The sequence below is a fragment of the Melospiza georgiana genome, chromosome 5 (genome assembly GCF_028018845.1).
Source record: "Melospiza georgiana isolate bMelGeo1 chromosome 5, bMelGeo1.pri, whole genome shotgun sequence".
Classification (NCBI taxonomy): Eukaryota; Metazoa; Chordata; class Aves; order Passeriformes; family Passerellidae; genus Melospiza; species Melospiza georgiana.
Window position 1 is genome coordinate 33,009,052 of NC_080434.1, and position 20,432 is coordinate 33,029,483.

A 20,432-nucleotide genomic window follows, 5' to 3' on the forward strand; every position below is an offset into this window, starting at 1 on the left:
TACACGCTCCTGCTGTTCCTTCCATCTCTGAAGTCTCCTTATTTTTGTTTCAGCCTCAGAGGATCCTGTGAGGGTATTTCACACATAAAAATGAAGACATCAGGATGACAAACCCAGCAGGTTGTGCACAGGGGTGAGGCAGTGGTGGCTGCTCCGGGGGATTTCTTCCACGTGCCCAACATGAAAATAATGGCATCACTTCATAATGGCTTGGAACTGCTGCTCTAACGAGGGAAAACTGAATTTCTCTACCCAGAGGTACACAATTGTCCTGGTCAGGCTGTGAGATGTTACATTGTGGATTTGTCCATGGAGGCTGTGTCTGAGATTCCAGCAGGGAATGAGCCTCCTGTGCTTGGGAACCCACTGTGGGTTGGGGCAGTTTTCACTCTGGGAGCCTCCCTCCCACTTTATTCCTTTGCAGATTATCTCTGGTGTATTAAATGAAGGAGGGAGGCCTTGCTCTTATCAAGTTACCACGTGGAAGCAGATTACTGTTATTCATCCTCTTATACCAATTAGGTATTGCATAATTTTTTCTCTTTCCTTAGATGATTTATATTTCTGTCCTCTGTGCCTCTCTCGATTATTTATCACTGCTTGTTTTAGCAGGCAAGGCCCCTGTGAAAACACAAGGCACTGTCTTAATTTCTCCTTCCAGCCAATCCTTCTCCCCCTCAGCTTCAGGATAATAGAAATCCATGGAGCTTTTCCATTTCCTGTCATCTGCAGTGTTTGCAGAGCCACTTCCCTATGCCTGCACAGCCAAAATTTCATTAGTGCAACTGGGATGAGACTCAGCTCCAGTTTTGCCTCGAGGCTGTTTACAACTTCTTGTTTACCAGCTATGGACAGAAACTATTCCAGAGATCATTACTGAAGTGATTAGAAGCTGCTGCCTCACAGCACAGTGTCAGAAACCGAGAGAAAACACAAAATATGTATCCAAAATAACCATTATTCCTCCTGCTTTTAGTGTGATAAGGGACAGCCCTGTCATGGAGTGACCAAGAACTTCTGCCTCGGATCATCAGAGACCCCTGGAAAAGCCAAACTCCCGCAGGTAAGGGAGGAAAGGCACCTCTGGGGACAGCCCAGGGACAGCTGGGCATGGGGACTGGGAATGTGGTGGGAGCCAAAAGCCACCTTCTCCTGGCCACAGTGTCTCCCTAAAGCAGCTCCTCTGGGAAGCAAAAGATTATGGCAGAAAACTAGTGGGTAATAGTAATAATAATAGTAATGTGGTGAAGAGCAGCAAAGGGAGCAACAGGAATGCTGCTTTTTAATGGAGAGACCATCTCCTGGGATTTATAAAGCCCATCTCCAGGTCTGGGATTAAAGGAGCAGTGTAAACTCATGTTGTCAAACATCTGTGTTGGCATTCTGTCAGAGTTCCCCACCTTGAACCCAGATTGGGGTGCAAGAGCACCAGTGCTGCTTCCTTGAGGGATCAGGAAAATGGGCATTAAAGCTCTTCTCACAAGGCTGACTCTGAGCTCTGTCTGGGGAAAGCATTTGGCACATCAGACATCTCAATAAGATCACCTCCAATGATTTTGAAAGCATGTTGAGTAAAAACTAATCAAGATAAATAAGACTTGGTCTGTAAGGACAGCCCCACAGAACGTACAACTATCCCTACACTTGTTCAAACCAACAAGCAGGTGGTTTTTGGTGAGGGACTCCAGATTTTTGTCTCCCTGCCTGGCTGTGCAGGCATTTAATAAGTCTGTAAAATACAGACCCATTAAGACACTGCACTGCTGCTGATTTCTGGACAGGCGTAAGAGAGCAGAACATGATGGGTTTTCACTGCTCTGTTTGTTCCAAACCTGAGGCACAGCAGAATAAATACTTTTTTTTTACTGCACTTAATTCTTGAGAGTAAAGCACTTGCAGAGGCTTTGCTGAGCTTTCATACAAACTCATCAGGATTCAGATAACTTGTGCCTAAATTTAAATCCCATTTCTATTAAGAAATCTTGAAAGCACCTGTGCTCACACTTTAATTTCATTCCTGCTGCCACCAATTAATTTTGCCCCCTGCTTCTTTAGGCATCCTCATCTGGGAGACAAAATATATGTGGAAAAGAATTTGGAATGCTGCCTCCAAGTCAAGTTAGCTGCTTGGAAATGAACCCAGCTCTCTTGTAGCTCAGCATGTTTCAGACACAATGTGGTCCTTCTTGATTGCAGCCTTGGAGTTAGGTAGCTTGACTAGCAGGGAGCAGGGAATTAAATCACCCAGCTGCACACAAAACCATGTCCATGACATGGGGCTGGATTTGAATACTTGCAGGCAGAAGGCTTGTGCCACTTGAGAAAGCTTTAATCCCTGTTTTTCAGTGCTGGAGTTAGTGACTTTTTAGTGATTATTGCTCAGCCACCTACCTCACTGCTGCCAGGGTGCAAGTGAATTTCATGCTTATTTCAGCACACAGTGGACCCAAAACAGAAAACAATGCGATAATAATACTGATAATAATATTATCACATTGCTTCAGATCAATTGCAAGCAGACTAAAATGGCCTCTTTACAAATATCTTTTAGGGCACATTAGAACACAAGGAGGAGAATGGACTCAAACTCCTCGTTGGATTGGCCTCACTTGGATTTGCTGAATTACAACAGGATGTACAAGTACCTTTACCTGGAAGGAAATGTCTCCTACGTGGACTTCTACCTCCACCAGCCTTGGGTGGCTGCTGTCTTCATCACCTCCTACCTGCTCATCTTCCTCCTGTGCATGGTGGGCAACGGGGGGGTTTGTTTCATCGTGCTGTGGAGCAGGCACATGCGCACGGTCACCAACTTGTTCATCCTGAACCTGGCTGTCAGTGACTTGCTGGTGGAGCTCTTCTGCATGCCCACCACCCTCCTGGACAACATCATTGCAGGTGGGCTGGCTGCCCGTGGGGTGGGGAGAGCTAGGGGCGTGTGTCTAGGGAGCTCTGTGGGCATTCTGAGTCAGTGGAAGGTGTCCCTGCCCATGGCACGATGTTCCTGGCCATGGCTGGAACTCCATGATCTTGCCTTCCATCCAAACCACCCCATGAGTCTACAGTTCTACTCAGGAAATGGAAGATGAGAGCGAATGATTTTAAGCAGAGTCCTGCAGTGAGATGTCAGCAATTCCAAAATGCCTGTTTCCTTGCAGGGTGGCCCTTTGGGAGCCTGGTGTGCAAGATGAGCAGGATGGTCCAAGGCATCTCTGTTTCTGCCTCTGTCTTCGCTCTGGTTGCTATTGCCATGGACAGGTAAGATGCTGCAGAGTCTGTAACCACCAGTGTCGTCTCCCCTGGCCCCCTGACCACTCTGAGCCCAGTCACTAACCCTCCCAACCCTCCCACAACAAATCCGATGCATTTTGCTCCTAAGCAAAATAAAATCTGTGCAGGTCTAAAGAGCAATCTACTCCTCCACTGGTGTCCCTTAAAGAGAGTGGAACTGGGCTATCCCAGCCTGCCTGCAATTGGTTTGTTTCTCAGCCATGAAGCTGGATTGCACAGGCAGCAACTGCCAGGGAGGATGAAAGACAGGCAGTTCAAAATGCGTGTGCATCCCTGCCCGGGATAGGAGGCGTTCCTCACACGGCTTCTCCGGTGCCTGTGCTGCAGGTTCTGGTGCATCGTGCACCCCTTCAAGCCGAAGCTGACCGTCCCCGCCGCCACCATCGCGGTGATCTGGGCGCTGGCCGTGGCCATCATGTGTCCCTCGGCGGCAGGAGAAGCGCTTCCAGCTGCTCCTGGGCATGGGCAACGCCACCCGCCCGGTGTTCTGGTGCCGGGAGGAGTGGCCCGAGCCGGCCATGAGGAAGGCCTACACCACGGTGCTCTTTGCCAACATCTACCTGGCTCCGGTGGTGCTCATCGTGCTCATGTACGCCAGGATCGGTGTTTCCCTGTGCCATGCTGCCGTGCCCGGGCCGGGGAAGCACGGCCGGGAGCAGCGGCGCGGAGCGTGGAGGAGGAAGCGGAAAGCCATCCACATGCTGGTCCTCGTCACCCTGCTTTTCGCCCTGTCCTGGCTTCCCCTGTGGAGCCTGATGCTGCTGTCGGACTACAGCAGCCTGTCGGACGTGCAGCTGCGGCTGATCAATGTGTACATCTCTCCCCTGGCTCACTGGCTGGCCTTCTCCAACAGCAGCGTCAACCCCATCATCTACGGCTTCTGCCACCGGAGCTTCCGCCGCGGCTTCCAGGCCGTGCTCCGGCTCCAGCTCTGCTCCAGGCCCGCCTCGGCCCAGCCAGCCCCGGGCCAGGCCGCCCTGCCCGCTGCCCCCTGCCCGCCGGCCCAGGATCCCCCTCCCCACACAACCAAGGGAGGAAACCGGGTCAATAAGCAGCAGGCTTTGCTCATGGAGGAGCTTGAAGAGAATGGGATGGAGTGAAAGGCACTGTGCTTCTGGAAATCTCTCTGTTCCCCATGGAACAGGGCTGCTTGAACCCTGATTTTGGTCATATTTCATTCCTGTGAGAAATCCCTCATCCTGTGACTCTCATGGACTGAAATACTGCAGACCCAGTCTGGCACTCAGCCACCCCTGGATTATCTCATGGTTGTGCTTCTTCCTGGACATTGTGAATGCTGGGTCCTGCTCAAATGACAAAATTTAGCATTTTCCGTCACATTCCATTTATTCCCCTTGGTTGCTGTTATTTCTATCACGTCCATTATTATTGCAGCTAGTGACACAAGTGGAAATGGAAATTTGAGAAATAAAGGATAAAAACTTGGTTTGGTGGTGTGTTTTTTGGGGAACTCGATTTGATATTGCAGGGGGATAGAAGTCACCTAAATAGACTGAAATTTAAATATGAGCAGGAGAGAAAACACTTGAGAGCCCAGGACAAACCTCAGCAGGGACAAGAGTGATACTGGAAGAATAGTGAGGAATGGCATTTGTGCAAGGAGCAGCACAGGATCACAGAGCACCAAGGCTTATTCTGTAAGGCCCTACAGGAGCCAGACCCCAGGTAAAGCCATTCCCTAGGGCAGTCCTCCCTCAGATAAATAGGAGTGACTTCCACATTATGACATTCCCTGCTGCTCACTGTCTCAAAATGATCATTCTCTTCCCTACACATTACCTAAATTTTATCCTCAAACCTTTACCTGGCTGTTCCTCAGTTTACCTCTAAATGTTCATTTTGTGCACTACAGCCTACCTCAAATTTGCTCCAAAAATTTTTCCCTGTCTGTCCCCTGCTTGTTAACTCATTTTCTCCTCACAATGTTCATTTGCCCTAGAGAACAACTCAGATTTATGGAGGAGCATTTCTCCCTCATTTTAGGAGGAACATTTCTCCCACAAGCACACAATTTCTTTCACTCCATATCCAGTTGAGGAAACACCAAATCAGTGCTTGGCTCTGACATAAAAGATTGGAAAAGGACATTTTGCTGGGATTTGGGACACAGGGTCTTTCCCCCCTCACATGATCCCCGAGTTTGGCCACTGGAGGCAGGAACGGGAGAGGATGAGGCAAGAGCGAGGCTATGGCAAGGGTGAGAATCTCTGATCTCTGAGTTCGCCTTGGCATCCCAGAGCCTCTCTCCGTGCAGATTATGAGGGGAACATTTTCTGAATTGGTTGGTACTGATCTTTTTCATGTTGAATTAATGCATTTTGATAATTTTGTGTCATTTAAGCTTTAGGTGGCATTTTTTAGGTGGCATTTCCTGTGGGGTTGCTGGTGTGCTGAAGGTGGCTGTTGATGCTGGGAAAGGCAATTTCCCTGCAAAGCTTTTCTATAAAACATAACTATATGAAATAATGGAGTTTCTATGATAAGAACGGGACTTAGGCTCCCAACAGAGAACTGGGGTGTGCTGGGCAGGCACTGGGAAGCATGCAATTATTTCTGTGATAATTTCTCCAAACATTGATTTCTGTCTGTTTGCTTCAAAACTTCAAAACTTGTTTGTAACTTCAAAAACTAGAGCTGCATCACAGATGATATCCAAGCTCCTCTTTAGGACAGAGAGCAGAACCTGGGTTCAAGTGTATTGAAACAATGCCAGGAAAACATAAATCTCTCAGAAAATAGCAGAAAATAATGCATTATAAATGTCCTTATTTCAGCCAAGTGCCTGCCACTAGAGTGGGTGAGTATTCAGCTGTACTTACTGAGATAACACACAGGTGATGCACTGGCACTCCTGGATTAGTGTGAATTGCTGCCAGGTGTTTTCCAGTAGATTCAGTTGCAGTGCTGGAACTGTACTGACAAGCTGGAGCCCTGAAGCACAAGAATCTGTGCTGTCCATAGTGAGTGTTGTCTAGTGCGTGTCCTGAGGTCCCTGAGCTAGTGCTGTTCTGTCACTGAGTCAGCTCATTCTCATTTAAACTCTCTTGAAAAGTGCTTGAAGTGCACATAGGAATACAAAAAACATGTGGGAAAGATTTAGGGGTGTGCAGCTTCCCTGCCAGCTAAGGGAAATCTCTTTGCTGTGTGTCACATGTCCTGCAAGCTGGGGAAACACCCACCTAGGGCTGCTTAGGGCTGTGCAGGTGACTTGGTGAACAGCCAGTGGCAATGAGCTGTGCTTTCATCCAAGAAATCATTCCCAAGGGAGCAAATCCGCAAACTGCAACCCCTGCAAGCAGCCTGTTCTTCATCGTATGCCTCTGCCTTGTTCCTTTCCTGCTCCACCCCCCCAAAAATAATAAATAGTAAACAGTAAATGAAGCCCTTCACTGAGAGCCTCCCTCCTCTGGGGGTGCTGCACAGGACGCGTGGTTCTCTTCTGTCCAGGTTATCCGTGCTATGAAAGTCACACTCTCAGGTCCAGGAGGGAGCAGGAGCTCGACTGTGCCACCCTGCCCCGCAGCAGCAGCGATGCCGCGGCCGTGCGCAGGAGGACCAAGCTCCCCACCATCACCAGGACAGAAGTAGAAACTCACAGGTTCTCTATCAATGGCCACTTCTACAACCACGAGGTAGGAAATTTTAGGCTTGGCTTTGTCACCTGAGGGACAGGGAGCCCTGCCCAGTGAGGTGTGCCTCAGGCTCAGGCCGTGGTGTGGCTGCTTTTGTTCCCAGACATCAGTTTTCACTCCGGCTTTTGGGTCAGAAACCAAAATAAGAATCAACAGCCAGATGAGAACCAGACAAGTGATAGAGCAGTTGCTTCGGAAGTTTAAGGTAAGTCTGCTGGCAGGAGGAAGCGTGGCCGTGTTCTGGAAGCGTTCATTCCCATGTGCACTCCCTCCAGCACTGCGGGAAAGATGTGGAATAGCTGGGCGAGGACAGTGCATGGAGCGGAGCGTAAAAAAACCCAGATGGACAATTTTAACCCTGGCGGTGCTGCCCTCCCGCGGACAGCCCCGGAACTGCGGCTCGCCTGAAACAGCAGCGATTATCCCAGCGCCGGTCTGGGACGGGCTTTCCCTGGGAGCCGGGCTTGTGGGAAGATGGGAAGGTTACAGCTGCAAATACTGCTCGAGGCCAGTGCCATGCTGCCTGAAACTACTTTTTATTTTTTTAAATTTCCTTGGAACCATCTCCCACCAACAATGTCGTATGTGGTCAGAAGTAGCTTTGCCCTTACTGCTGCATATTTCTCAAATATCTGGATTTTCCATGGCTGCTTAGTGTTTAATTTATACTTTAATGGTCTTAAGCTTCCCATTTAACTTGTCTGGAGACTTCACTATTGCAGAATTACTTTGTGTGGTTAGTAAGACTTGTGAGTGTCTTGGAAGGAAAACAACTTCTAGGAGTAGCAAGGAAGGGAATTACAGAGCAGGGAGTAGAGTTGTAGGGAATACATTGCAAAGAAAGTGTTCAAAAGCTGTGCTGTTCTCTGAATGTGGCTGTCAGGCACGAGGGTAGGTCCCAGAGGTTTACCTTGATGGCAGCACAAACAGCAGATCTACGTGTGAGGGGAGAATAAGCTCTAGGAAGCAGTTAAGGATGCTGCAAGGAAAGCAGGCAGGACAGATCTGGGTTTGCAGTGTGTTTCTGGTTTGGGCACATGGGAACACGAGGGTTAGGGCTGGCCCAGGGACAGTGAACATGGCAGAACAGCTTTCTGCCTTATGCAGATCCACTATCTTTAGCTCTTGTACAGACAGGATCCCTGTCTCAGGCTTTGATCCAAATCTCTTAGCTGAGACACACAGGGAAAATGTGCTGAGAGGGAAGTGCTGGGAAGGTCTGTGAGTCTGAATGGAATTTCTTTTTTTTTTCACAGATAGAAAACAGCCCCCATGAATTTGCACTTTACGTTATCCATGCATCTGGAGGTAAGCCAGCCACTGTGCCTGAGCACTTCAGCTCTGATCATTCTGTGTGTGTGTGGAATGTGTCCCTTGGAGTAACAGGACTTGTGCCAGGCCTCTGTCCTTGTTTCTGCACTCTGTGTGTGCTGTGGCATTTTGCCTTCTCAGGGACCCTTCAGAGATGTCTCCTCTGGAGAGGAAAAGCTGAATAATTGTGTGTATTTCAGCTGACAGTTTGCATTGCATATGCTGAGTTCAAAGTACTCACTGGTCAGTGGAAAAATACTTCCATAGCAGTTTACTTTTCCAGGAAAAGGGAGATTTGATCTTTATTAAAGGGAACACCTGAGAGAATAGGAGGGAACTGGGGGAGAAGGTATTTTAAATGGCACAACATCAGGGACCTGTTGGGTATCTGGTCATTGCACTCGAGTCAGTATGGGATCCTCGTCAGGTAAAAAGGCTCGTGACTGCAGGTGGTAGATGGAGCCCCTGTGGTTGGTTCTGTGTTTTGTGACACTGCTTATACATTCCAGAAAAGAAGCAGCTGAGGAGTAGAGATGTTCCCTTGCTGCACAGGCTGCTGCAGGGGCCCTCTGAGAAGGTTGCCAAGTTCTTTCTCATGGATAGGGACGTGGAAGAGATCAGCAGTGATGTATGTATATCCTCACTTCTCATAGCTCGTGGAGTTTTCCTCGGTGACCACAGTCAGCAGTGCCTTTCTTGTCTTCTCCTTGGTAGGTGGCTCAGTACATTTCATTCCATCTTCCCTTCTTGGAATCCATTCTGCACAGAATAAATGAAGAGGAGAAGCAGGAGATTCAACAGACAACTGCAAGGTAAACAGACACAGAATGAGGTGTCACAGAGTCCAGGGCAATCTGTACAATTGGCTCATGAGGAGAAGATATGAATGTAGCAGAGTGCAGGTGGAACACTGTGATGGGAAGGCTGGAGGGATTGGGAGGGTTTGTAATCCTTTCCCTGTCCTGCTTCTCTAAAAGATTGCATAATTAACATTGACTACACACAGAGTAGGGTCTTCAGAAAATTTGGACCCTCAGGTAACTTCTCTTTATTTTGTTTGCTGTTTGCTTTCTGGGCTTTCGACTGTCTCGGTCGGTACTTGCTGCTGTTCCCTTGGAAAGGGTAAATGCAGTACCACATGTGGTACCATTTTGGTTCTGTAGCATTTCAGCCACATCAGTGTCTGATGTGCCCTTAAAACTTGAGGTGAGTGATGGAAATGCCCCTGGCAAAAAGGGAGATTGTCCCACAGGTACAAGCCAGAGGAGCTGCCATATTTGTGAGCCTCTCCTGAGTCCAGGAGCACCAAGAGGCTGCAGCATCCACAGATCTGTTACTGCACGATGGGCTGATAATCACCTTGAATCCAAGTGTCAGGAAACATTTAGAAAATACCAGACTTGCCTGCATTGGGAAAGTGGGACAGGGCCACAAAGGTTGGGAATGGACCCACATGTGAGCAGCTGGTTGGAATTTGGGCTGAAGGTTTGCAGAGGTTATTTCAATGCCTTCTCCCTCTCAGGTACACACGAGAGAAGAGGCTGATCCAGCAGCACCTGCGCAGTCGGAGCGTTCAGAAAACAGAGACCACGGTGTGAGGGGACGGCCCTGGAGAGCACTGGGAATGCCCCTGGAACGCCTGGGCTGCTGAAGGACAGTCCTGCTGCCTTCTGGGCTGGGACTGAGCAGTGACAGTGCCCCGTGGGAGAAGTGTCCCCTCACCATTAACCCCTGCAGCGCTGGGGTGCGGGCTGCAAGCACCCACGGAGATGCACATTGCCCAATCTGCAGATGCTGGCTCTGACTTGGAACTTGGGCAAAAACTCCCCTGAAAAGCCCAAGGCTTTAAATCCTGCTGACGTGTGACCTGGCACCGAGAGGCTGGCATAGAAAATTGCTGCAATAACCAATGTGCTGATAGAAAATGTGCAAATTAGGAATATGGTTATCCCTCTGTTAAAGAAATGTTGTATTATATCAGCAGAAAGCTTTTCAGTAGAGCCAAGTGGCAGAAGATATTTATGTATTTAAGACTGCAGGTAGGATTTCCATTTAAGTTATAACACGTCCATGCAAGATGCCTGAAATCCACGGGCTTCAGGCTGGTGGATGCTGAAACTGCTTAAGCTTTGAGCTGCTGTTAGAAAAACATAACTGGAAACCCTCCCACTGAGGAGCTGCTGAGCTCTTAGCAATGACAGGGAATTTATTGCTGAAATACCTCGTGCACTGCAAAGTAAGAACTGACTGAACACTGTGGGGTCCTGAAAGGCACCTCAGTGGTTTCTGTAGTTGGAATTGCTGATTGTGTTCCTTCCTGAGTGTTCTGTTTGACAGGGAATGGAGGTGCTCAGTGAGAGGCCGCGTGTCACAGCCAGGGAGGGCTGGGCCCACAGCCGCCCCAGGGATGCAGTTTGGCTCCAGCCAGCAGGGATTGGAGTCAGCTCTGGGGCCCAGAGCAGGTTTGTCCCACAGAGAGGGACTGAGCTCCCTGGCACAGCTCAGAGATGGGCACTGCCTTTGGGGCTGATGGTGAGTGCTGCAGGTGATTGTGATAAGGGGGAACTGAAGCTTTCTTAGAAAAGCCATCAGCTGGGAGGAGAATCTGTGGAAAACAGGTGCTTGGTGCACTGGCTGGTAGCAGGTCCTGGGCTTTTCTTCTTCTTTCCTTTACCCTGTTCTTAAGAGGACCCCAAAACTGCAAAATCAAAAGGAAGGGGGATGTGGGGGTGAAAGTTGCTTTTCATTTTTTGAAGTGTTGCTGTGGATTTTGGTGTGTCAAGTGGCACTACCAAAACAGCATTGGAATAACCAAACTTCAGGACTCTGCACTTCATTCCTTTAATGTGTTTGTGTGGGTGCAGGAAATGCCAAATCCCAAAGCAATTCCATGTCTGTAACTTCAAGTGCAACATCTTTAAAACCAAGTGCTCAGTGTGGGCTTTGCATGTGGATGCAAATGGTCAAAGGCCTTTCTTGTGTCCCAAAAGCAAAAACCCTTTCTCTGTGAGGTTTTGGAGGGGATTCTCTTTGGGATTTCTTGTGATGCAGCATCCCAGGTGTCCCTGCCTTTGTGCCAAGTCCAGTGGTAAAGGATGGAATGGCTGACACGTGGGGGCTGGGATAAAAATGGTTCTGTTCAAATTAGGCAGAGAATGCAATATGAAAAATGAGCATCCTTTTATTGTCTGAAATAGTCAGGAATAAAAATGCTGGGAAAGGACACGTTGATGTTTGAATTGGTGTCACCTCTCATGATAAAACCCCATAGGGAGCAATCAGAGCAGAAGTATGAGAGCTGGGATCCTTTGACTTCCACAAAGTGGAACTTAATTTTCTTTTTGTCCTCTCTTTCAGGGCAAAAGGAAAAATCATCAAACTCCTCCCATCTTTGCCAAAAGCTTTGGTGTTTGGGCAGCCAAAGGCAAGAGGCCTCAGCACCAGGGCTGGTGGGCTCTGGTCCTGCCCACGCTGTGGGGTAAGTCAGAGGGACACAGGGCTCCTCTTTTCCTCTCTGCTGGCATTACCTGCCATGGGAATGCCATTCCTGCCAGCCCAGCCCCAGCTGTGTCTGCTGGACAAGGGCAGAGGTGAAGGGACAAATGCCAGAGTTCCCTGGGGCTGAGGGAGCTGTGGTGTTGGCTGTGCCCTGAGGGGCAGCTTGGGCACTGCCTGTGCCCCCAGGACTGCTCTGGGGTCAGGAGCCCTCGGTGCATTCCCAGCCCTGCCAGGGGGGGCAGCTGGGGCAGGGCTGGGTGACAGCCTCTGCTGGGGCTGGGCAGGGCCTGGCACAGGGGCAGGGCTGGGAGGGTTTGGGAGCACTGGGAGGAGAATGAGGGATGGTGTGGGCACAGAGCTCAGCCTGTGCTCTGTCAGCACAGCCCTGCAGGGCCCTGGGATCTGGGAACAGCTCCAGCTCTCCTGGTGCCAGGGATGGGCTCTGAGGGACTGGGCTCACCTGTGGCCTCCCAGCTCAGCAGGGACAAGGGGAATGTGGTGCCAGAGCTGGGCCCATCAGGCTCTGTTTCCCTCTGGGAAAGCACAACAGTCTCTGGGCTCAGGTGAGTTTCCTGCAAGTGCTTAGAAGAGCAATCCAGGGAAAAGGGAGTTCAGGAATTGCATCTGCTGCTGGGAACAATGCCTCAGGCTTGTTAGTTTGTGTCTGTGAGAAGTGGCTTTGGGCTGGAGACTGAGTGGGAGGGAAGGGGAGTATTTAGAAATGATATCAGCATTTCTCCCAAAACTGGGGTGCAGCAGTGATGGGGGTGGTTGGGTTTGCTCTGGGCCTTGTTATTCCTTGAGCAATTTTTCAGTTCTGTTGCATGATTCACTGTCCAGTATCTTTCTACCAAAAACTGACAGGAATTTAGGTTCAGGGTTAGAACTTAGCTCCATTCACTGCAAATCTTGCCAAGGCTGGAGGACTGGGGTGATGGCTGCTCTCAGCAAAGGTTATTTATAATGCTGTGTCAGATTTCCCTCAGTGCTGGGCAGGAAAGGTGAGGGTTTGGAGCAGGAATTCTGCAAACAGGGCCTGGGTGATGGCTGGTTTGTTTTGTTTTTCAGTGAGCCAGGGCTGGCACAGGGAATGGTGCAGGTGCTGGTCTGGCAGTGGAGCTGCTGCCCTTTGGAGCCATTTTAAAGGTGTGATCATGGAACATTTTGGGGGCTGTTTTCAGCAATCTGGGTTTAGAGCTCCTGTCCCCAGCCCATTGCTAACCCTGGCACATCTGCTCTGGTTTCAGGCTGTCCTTGCTGGAGCACCCTGGTCCCTGCCATCCCCTGGGACACAGAGGCAGCCCTGTCCCAAGTGGCTTTGGCACCTTGGCAGGAATGTGGCAGCAGCCCCAGAGCAGCTGGAGGTGAGAGCTGGGTGTGTGAAACTGAGCAGGGCTTACCTGGGGCTGGGGGAAGGGGAGGAGTTTCCATCCCCCCTGGAGCTTTCCTGCTGGGATGGGGCAGCACAGGGAGCAGAATTCATTGTGCCCCTCCCTGGGCACTGCTGCCCTTGGTGTCTCTGCTGTGCCACCAGACCGTGGCACTTTGCTGCTGTCACTGCCACTGCCACCCCACTGGGGCTGTGCCCTCCTGCCAGCCCCACCCAGGAGCTCCAGGGGGGTCTCTGTGCTCTGTTGGGAGCGTTGGCTGGGAATGTGCCTCATCCCTGGCAGGGTCCCTTTGTCCCTGGGCTGCCAGCCAGAGCTTTGGGCTGCTCAGGCTCAGGGCTGGATTGCCCAGGGCACTGAGAGGGAGCAGCACAGGGAGGGTGACAGAGAGGGGCTGGCAGAGCCCAGCTGGCAGCCTGTGCTGGTGCTGCAGGTGGGCTGGGGGCACTGCAGGGAGTGAATGTCCCTTCCCTAAGCAGCCCTGCAGATCCCAAGGGCTCCTGGAGCAGGATTTTATTCCTTACTTCCCTTTGTGCAGATTGAGTCTCCAAAGTGCCATGAGCTATTCTTTGATTTCTCTAGGAGAAAACCTCCCAGCAGAGACAGATTGCAGTGGAGGCCAGAGTTGTGTTTGGAGCAGGGAGTGCTGAGAGCTGCATCTGCCTGTGCTGCCACAGCCTGAGCACAGCCTGGGAACAGCCTGGGAAAGGGACTGGGGCAATTTCTGATGCCCCAGTGAGAAGAACACAAACTCAGCCATTCAGCCTGACAGGCCCTCCACCCAGAGCTCAGCACACATCCTCAGAGCTAAGTCCAGCATCCAAAGGGAAAAAACCCAAAAACCCAGAAGAAAAAGGTGATTTATTTTGATTTAAAGTTATTTCAAGTTCTTAAAGCCCAACCAACATTTGCTCTTGATTTTGGTTGGGTGAGTAACGAGCAGTGGGCACAGATGATGCCATTCATGTAGCTGAAAACCTGGTGTAACCTAGAGGGGATACAAGAACTGTTTGTGTGGGAAAATGCAATGTGAGGGGATGTCAGGGGGAGTGAGGTGGCATTTGTGAGGGAATTGCTGAGGTCATTGAAGGGAGCCCAGCAGACAATTCCCCTGGGAAATCCGAGGGCCCACAGCCAGGACTCTCAGGGCTGAGGGGGCAGCCCTGGGACTCACTGTGTCCTCCTTCCTTGGCAGCACCAGCAGGGAAGGGACAAGAGGATCCCTGTGGGATGAGGCTGGAGAGAGCGAGCAGAGGAGCAGCCTCGGGCTGGAGAAGGGCAAAGGGACCAACATGGTGTCACCAGGGCACCTGTGAGGAGCAGAATGGACACCTGGAGGCCACATGGAGGTGAGGAGTGGATGGTTTGGGGCAAAGTCTGAGTTAATCTACAGGGAAATAAGTAGGGGATATTTAGGAGGGAAAAGCTGAGGTGATGAGCTCACCCACCCTGGCACAAGGTGTGTTTGCACAGGCTGGGGCCAGAGGTGAAGGTCAATCCAAAGCCAGCCCTGCTCAACCTCTAAATCCCAGGATAAGTTGTACAGGCTGCCCACTGAGGGATTAAAAACACATAAAAATGAAACCAAGAGCATTAATGAGGTTCCTGGGAATTCCATTAACTTGTTGTCAGAACTCCTAACACAGTTTTGAGCTTTGATGACAAGAATGCATTTCTTTATTTGGATTATCACTGTGTGGGATATGGGGTTTATTTGGGTTTTAAAGCTCTCATGGTGGCCCTGACACTGCTCAGGAGCTGGTAGGAAAAGCAGTCAGAGCTCCTGGCAGGCACAGGGTGTTTTCCCCCATAGTGGATTGTGGAGGAATTGTCTAGGACCTGGATTGTCCCTCTGGGTGATGCCACTTGCTGTGATTTGTGTAATTCCATACATTTAATTCCCAAAACTTCCCAGCCCAGGGGGTTGAGCTGACAGGGCAGGACAAGGATTGTTCTCTGTGTGGTGCCCAGATTTGGGGTTCCCTGTCAGCTGTGCTAGTTCTGATGAATTATACCCATAGCCCCAAATTCCCTGCTCCATTCCCACTGCAGTAACCTCCCAGTGCCCCATGGAGTGTGAGCATTCCCATGCAGAGCTGCTGCCTTGGACAGCAGCTGTGCCAGGAGCAGCAGAGCTTCCAAGGAAGCTCAGCAGCAGCAGCACAGGGACAAGGACAGGGTTACATTCCATAGAACTGGCTGTTTATAACCCTCACCCCAATGGTGTCCCTGGGGGCACTGGACAGAGCTGCCTGGAACTGAGCTGGTTTCAGCCCCTGAGCTCCAGGATGGAGAACATCCAGTTGGTGTTTAAAGCAGGAGAAGGCAGTGGCCAGATGTGCTCCTAGCCTGTGCTGGGGCAGCCCCTGTGCCCAGGGGGGGACATCTCTCCCTGCAGAAGCTCAGCTCCTTTCAGAGCCTCAGCAGTGGCCTCTACAGATTCTTTTCCCTCAGGAAAGGGATGCACATCCCTGTCTTCAGCACACCTCCAGTGGGACCTACCTGTGAAAGCTTTCCACCACTTGTGCACTTGCAGCTGGATCCTGAAAAACTCCAAATTCCATCCCACTGATTTTCAGCTATCTCTGAGGGCTACTGCCTGGGATTTAATGTCTGTGGGGAAAGATTGCCTTGGCTTCAGTGCTGCTGATGGATGGTGGCCTCAGGCTGGGCAGGAGGGAAGGGATTTGGGGTGGCTGGGACATAGCTGGCAGCTGTGGGGGAGCTCTGAACCGGGAATTGCTGCGTGAGCCCCTGTGCAAACGGGCCGTGCCTCCATTCCCAGGTAATGCCAGCTGCTCCTTGGGCTCCTCCTGGGCTCTTGGTGCTCTGTGTGGGCTGGAGCATTTCCACATGCCTGCTCAGAGCAGCCCCTGGCCCAGGAGCCACGGTGCAGGCACAGCTCCTCCTGCAGATCCCACAGACACGAGGGGCTGCTGCCTTCAGGAGCTTCTGGCTCCTCCTGCCCTGCGCTCCCAGCCCGCCGGGACACCCTGAGGGAGCACCAAGGAGCACGGCTGGCAGCGAGCAGGAGACACCGAGGCCTCTGGGCCCAGAAACAGCCCCGGCCTCAGCAGCCACCGTCACTTTGAGCTGGCATCGCTCACCTGCAGGAAACGCCCCCTGCCACTCTCCAGAGGAACTTCCCCACGGGCAGGGTAACCCTCAGGACTTGTCTGGTTCACTTCTTCCTGGGGAAACAAGGGGACATTGTGTGAGCACATTTACAGCTGCTGGGTAAGTCCTGGAAAGGGCAGAAGAATCAGGGTCATGGGGAAGAGTTTGGTGCTGACATGCTGAGTGCCAGCCAGTTCTGCCCTACAGCCATTGCAGGGGCTGGTGTGTAAAGCAGCATTCACAGAAGGGAAGGAGCTGCATTTGTAGAGGAGGTCTCTTACTGGCAGCAGTCATTCCCATCCCACACAGGACCTTTGGAACAACCCTGGGATTGGCTCAGGTGATTGGAGCAGGGTGCTGAGAAGACCAAAATTCTGTGTTCGATGTGCAGCTGGGCCGGTCACTTCTCAGCATTTGACTCGATGATCCTCACGGCTCTGGAAATAAAGAACAAACAGTTGGCACTGGTTTTTTAACACTGGGGTTTTTTTCCCTCGCGTTTCCCTGGGGCTCCAGTCCCACACCAGGCACAACGGGAGCGGGAGCAGCAACGCCCCGGCCCCAGCGGCCGTCCCAGAGCGGCTGCTCCCGGCCGGAGCGCTGCAGCCCCGGGGGTGCGGGCACGGAGAAGGGGCTGCGGGCGCTGTGGCTCGCAGGGGAGCGCGGTGCTCGTGGGGTTACCGGGCCGGTGGAATTGCGGGGCGGCGCCGAGTGAGCGGCGATACCGATGGGGTCCCGGGGCCGGTACGGGCGGTGTCCGCGTCCTTCCCGCTTCCAGCCGCGATCCAGAGGCTGCTCCCAGGAAGCGTCATCCTTCTGGCGGGCATGGTAGCACAGTACGGGCTCCCTGTTGCCGCAGCCGGAGCCCCGGCAGGACCCAGCCCTGCGCTCGCCGCAGCGGTAGCGCCTGTCCCGGAGTGGTTCTTTCCGAACGCGGCGATGCCGGTCCCGATCCCAGCCCCAATCCCACCTTGATCCTCCAGCCCCAGCACCAGCACCCTGCCCGCCGAGGAAGAAGTGGCTCGGCCCAGCTCCCACAGGAAATACCGGCAGGATCAGGACCCGAATCCCCGGGCCCAGATCCTGGTCCTACCCGAGCACTTTGGACCCCGCACAGCAGCAGCAGCACCAGCCCCCGATCCGACTCTTCGCACAGCGCTCCGACCGACGCTCCCGCGGCATCCCAAGCTGAGCATCCCCCGCAGAAAGTTGGATAGGCGCGGATGTGAGGGACCGGGGGGAGGGAAGGGGGGCGGGTGGGGGCGGTGCCAAGGCCCGAGGGGACGCTCGTGTGTCTGGCAATTTTTTTTTAATGTGTGTTCACGCTGCAGAGTGACGGGCCCCCCCTCTGCTTCCCCCCCACCCCACCCCACCCGCTCCCCTCCCTCTCCCCGGGCCCGGTACGAAGCAGGGGGTCCCCGGGAGGGGGCCGGGGCGGGACCCCGTCCGGAGGAGGGGTCCGGGTGAGGGGATGGAGTCTGGAGGGGAGCTACGCCTTCAGGCCCTGCCCCCTCCCCCAGACCCCCTTCTCCGGAGGGGGCCCACCCTGACCCCCCCCCCCGGGACCCCCTCCTAACGAGGGGGCCCCTATGACTCGGACCCCCCACCCCAGGACGCCCCCAGTGTGATGTAGGGACAGCCGGAGCCCCGGCGGTGTGGGGCGCTGTGTTGCACTGCAATGGGGGGACCCCAGCGAGGGCGGGGGCGCCGGGCTCCGGCCCTCAGGGCTTTATTATTGCCCGGCACCCCGAGCCCCGCGGCTGCGAGGGAAGGAGGAGAGGGGAGGACGGGGAGACAGGAGAGATGGGGATGGTGAGTGAGGACGGGGAGGGAGAGGGGTCGGAGTGAGGAGGGAAGCGGGAGAGGAAGGGAAAGGCCGAGGGGGCAGAAAAGCGACGGTGGAGAGGGGAGGAATAGGAGGGAGTAGCGGGGAAGGGACAGGACGGGAAGGAGTGGGGGGGGTCGGGTTTGGGAGGAGAGGAAAGGAGCGTTTCAGGGGGAGAGGGAAGGGGGAGAAAGAAAGGGAATACGCGGAGAAGGAAGCAGGGGTAGAGGGACAGAAGGGGAGGCCGAAGCCTCCGCGCCTTACCTGCGGAGCCCGCACAGGGAGCTCCGTCCGCACCGTGCTCTGAGTGAGCAAATGGCGGCCGAGGTGATTTCCGGGGTCTAAATCGCCTGGGCCCCGCCCCGCGCAGCCGCCCTGGGGCCCCGCGCACCTGAGCTGGGCCCGCCCTGCACACCTGAGCTGGGCCTGCCCCGGTATTGCCAGGCCCCGCCCCCTGCACCACCCGGCCCCGCCTCTGGCCCCGCCCTTTCCCCATCACACCTGTGCCGGCCCCGCCCCCCGCACCGCTGTCCCGCGGCCACGCGGGGGCGCCGCGCTCGCACCGCGCTCCGTGTCCGCCAGAGGGCGCCCTGCGGGGTCCCGGCCCCACACGGCGGCTCCGCGCTCGCACCGGGGAACGGCCGCGATCCCGCAGCCGGCAGCGCCCCGTGCCCGCGGCCATCCCGGGCCCCAAACCGATCCCCGGCCCGGTGCCGCTTCGATCCGCCCGGCGGGGGAGAGGTGGCATCGCCCGGGACCCCCTGGCAGACCCCAGCAGTGCTCTGCCGTCGCGGCCCCGCCGCAGCATCCCGTGCACGGTGCGGTCCCCTCGGTAAGCCCCCGATAGGGCAGCCCCGGGGCCGCCGCTCCGCCCGCCCCCCCCCACCCCCGAGAGCACCGCGCCGCCGGGGCAGAGCGTCGCCCGGCTCTCCCTCCCTTCCCCGGGGCCGCAGCCCCGTGGGGCTCTCGCCCGTCGCGCGTGCCCCTGTGGAACCAGCGGGGCTGGATGGCCGTGAGCGACCGGGACCTTCCTCTCCTCGGTGTCCAGCTGCTGCATTTTGCCCATGCCCATTGCCTGCTTCTTCAAATAGGTGAGACCTGTCCTACCGCTGGGCTCATCTACGTACCCGGTACCCAGGGAGCTGCCCACTCTGCCCAGTACTTGCTCCAAAGCTTCCAGAGGCACCAGAACTGACCAACAAGGAGCTGAGTTGCAAGGAGGCGGCTCTCCTTGCCACCAGGCGAGTGGTACTGCCTTTGGGCAGGTTACAATCCCAAAATAAAACCATTTGGATTGGAAAAGACCCCTGAGATTGATCCCGGTCAGTTCCTGACCCTTCCTTCTCCCCTTGGTTTGGTGATTGAGGAGATGGTCCCTCAGTTCCCTCTGGGGTGCAATCCCAGGGAATCCCAAATTTCACCACAGCCCAGCCCTTCCACGAGGTGCCTTCACCTCCAAGTGCTGCCCTGTGCGCCGGCCCCGTCTGAGCTCAGAGCTGGGGGAGCCCGGGGGCAAGCAGGGATCCAGGGGCCCGGAGGGCAGTGCCCAGTGGGGGCCCAGCAGACCCAGACCTTCTGGCAACTCTCCACATCCAACCGCTCCCCCCCAGGTATCCCAAAATATGCTTCAGTGGGTCCAACACTAGGGTGTCAGGGAGCCCCTTTTATCATCACCAAACTGATTCTGGGATCTTGGTTCCATCAGACAAGACTTGGCACATAATGAGGGAAAACAGACATGAACTCTCCCATGAATGCATAAAGTTACTTTATTTTCAGTATACATTTATTTAATTTTGAAAAATATAAATGCTAAAATATCTCATCATCTTCATCTTTTGATTCCATAAAAGTCACAATAGAAAGCTTCATAAAACTGTAAAATACTATAATGTTATAAGGAATTTCATTTTTATATTACTGGAAAAAAATCACTTTAATATGTTTGAAATGTTTTCTGCTTTTTTTCCTTTTAGTTCCACCATCTGATCCACTTCATTTCATCCTAAGTCCTTGTTCCCTCCTCCAAAGAAAGCACGGACTTAGGAGAATTAAGAACAAGAATAAAAGTATCTCAAAGTGCGACTCGATTCCAACAGAGATACAAGGGTGCGGCAGCCCCGGGAGGGGGCAGCGCAGGCCGGCTCCCCGCGGGCTGGGGGCTGGCATTTGCTGGGGGAAGGTCATCTGATCTTGGAGGGCTTTGGGTCAGTCTCCACACTTATTCCCTGAAGCGCCCACCCAGGCTTTTCCAACAAAACACCTAATTTGGATCGAAAGGACGTTCTGGTTACTCTCCAAGGCCTGCAGAAAACCTTTGCTGCCAGAGGGCGGCGCTTCTCATGCAGA

General features: G+C 53.4%; 3 protein-coding genes across 3 annotated transcripts; all 3 read left to right on the forward strand.

Moving 5' to 3' along the window:
• LOC131083645 (neuropeptide FF receptor 2-like) lies at positions 1-4,719 on the forward strand. Its single transcript, XM_058024509.1, is given in 6 exon segments — positions 1-258; positions 977-1,063; positions 2,552-2,898; positions 3,159-3,258; positions 3,619-3,720; positions 3,722-4,719. Coding segments are annotated over 4 exon segments (1,194 nt in total). The 5' UTR covers positions 1-258; positions 977-1,063; positions 2,552-2,576; the 3' UTR covers positions 4,392-4,719.
• A 720-nt stretch (positions 4,720-5,439) lies between these two features.
• LOC131084063 (ras association domain-containing protein 6-like) lies at positions 5,440-9,862 on the forward strand. Its single transcript, XM_058025159.1, has 6 exons — positions 5,440-5,509; positions 6,760-6,944; positions 8,201-8,252; positions 8,765-8,883; positions 8,970-9,067; positions 9,778-9,862. Exons 1-6 carry the CDS (start codon positions 5,440-5,442, stop codon positions 9,851-9,853), a joined length of 600 nt encoding a protein of 199 aa, XP_057881142.1. The 3' UTR covers positions 9,854-9,862.
• Positions 9,863-10,449: 587 nt separating this feature from the next.
• On the forward strand, positions 10,450-16,732 carry LOC131084064 (uncharacterized). Its single transcript, XM_058025160.1, has 6 exons — positions 10,450-10,491; positions 11,613-11,733; positions 12,822-12,899; positions 13,001-13,117; positions 14,337-14,490; positions 15,596-16,732. The coding sequence occupies exons 1-6, from the start codon at positions 10,450-10,452 to the stop codon at positions 15,711-15,713; spliced, it is 630 nt and encodes a 209-aa protein (XP_057881143.1). The 3' UTR covers positions 15,714-16,732.
• Positions 16,733-20,432: the final 3,700 nt, after the last annotated feature.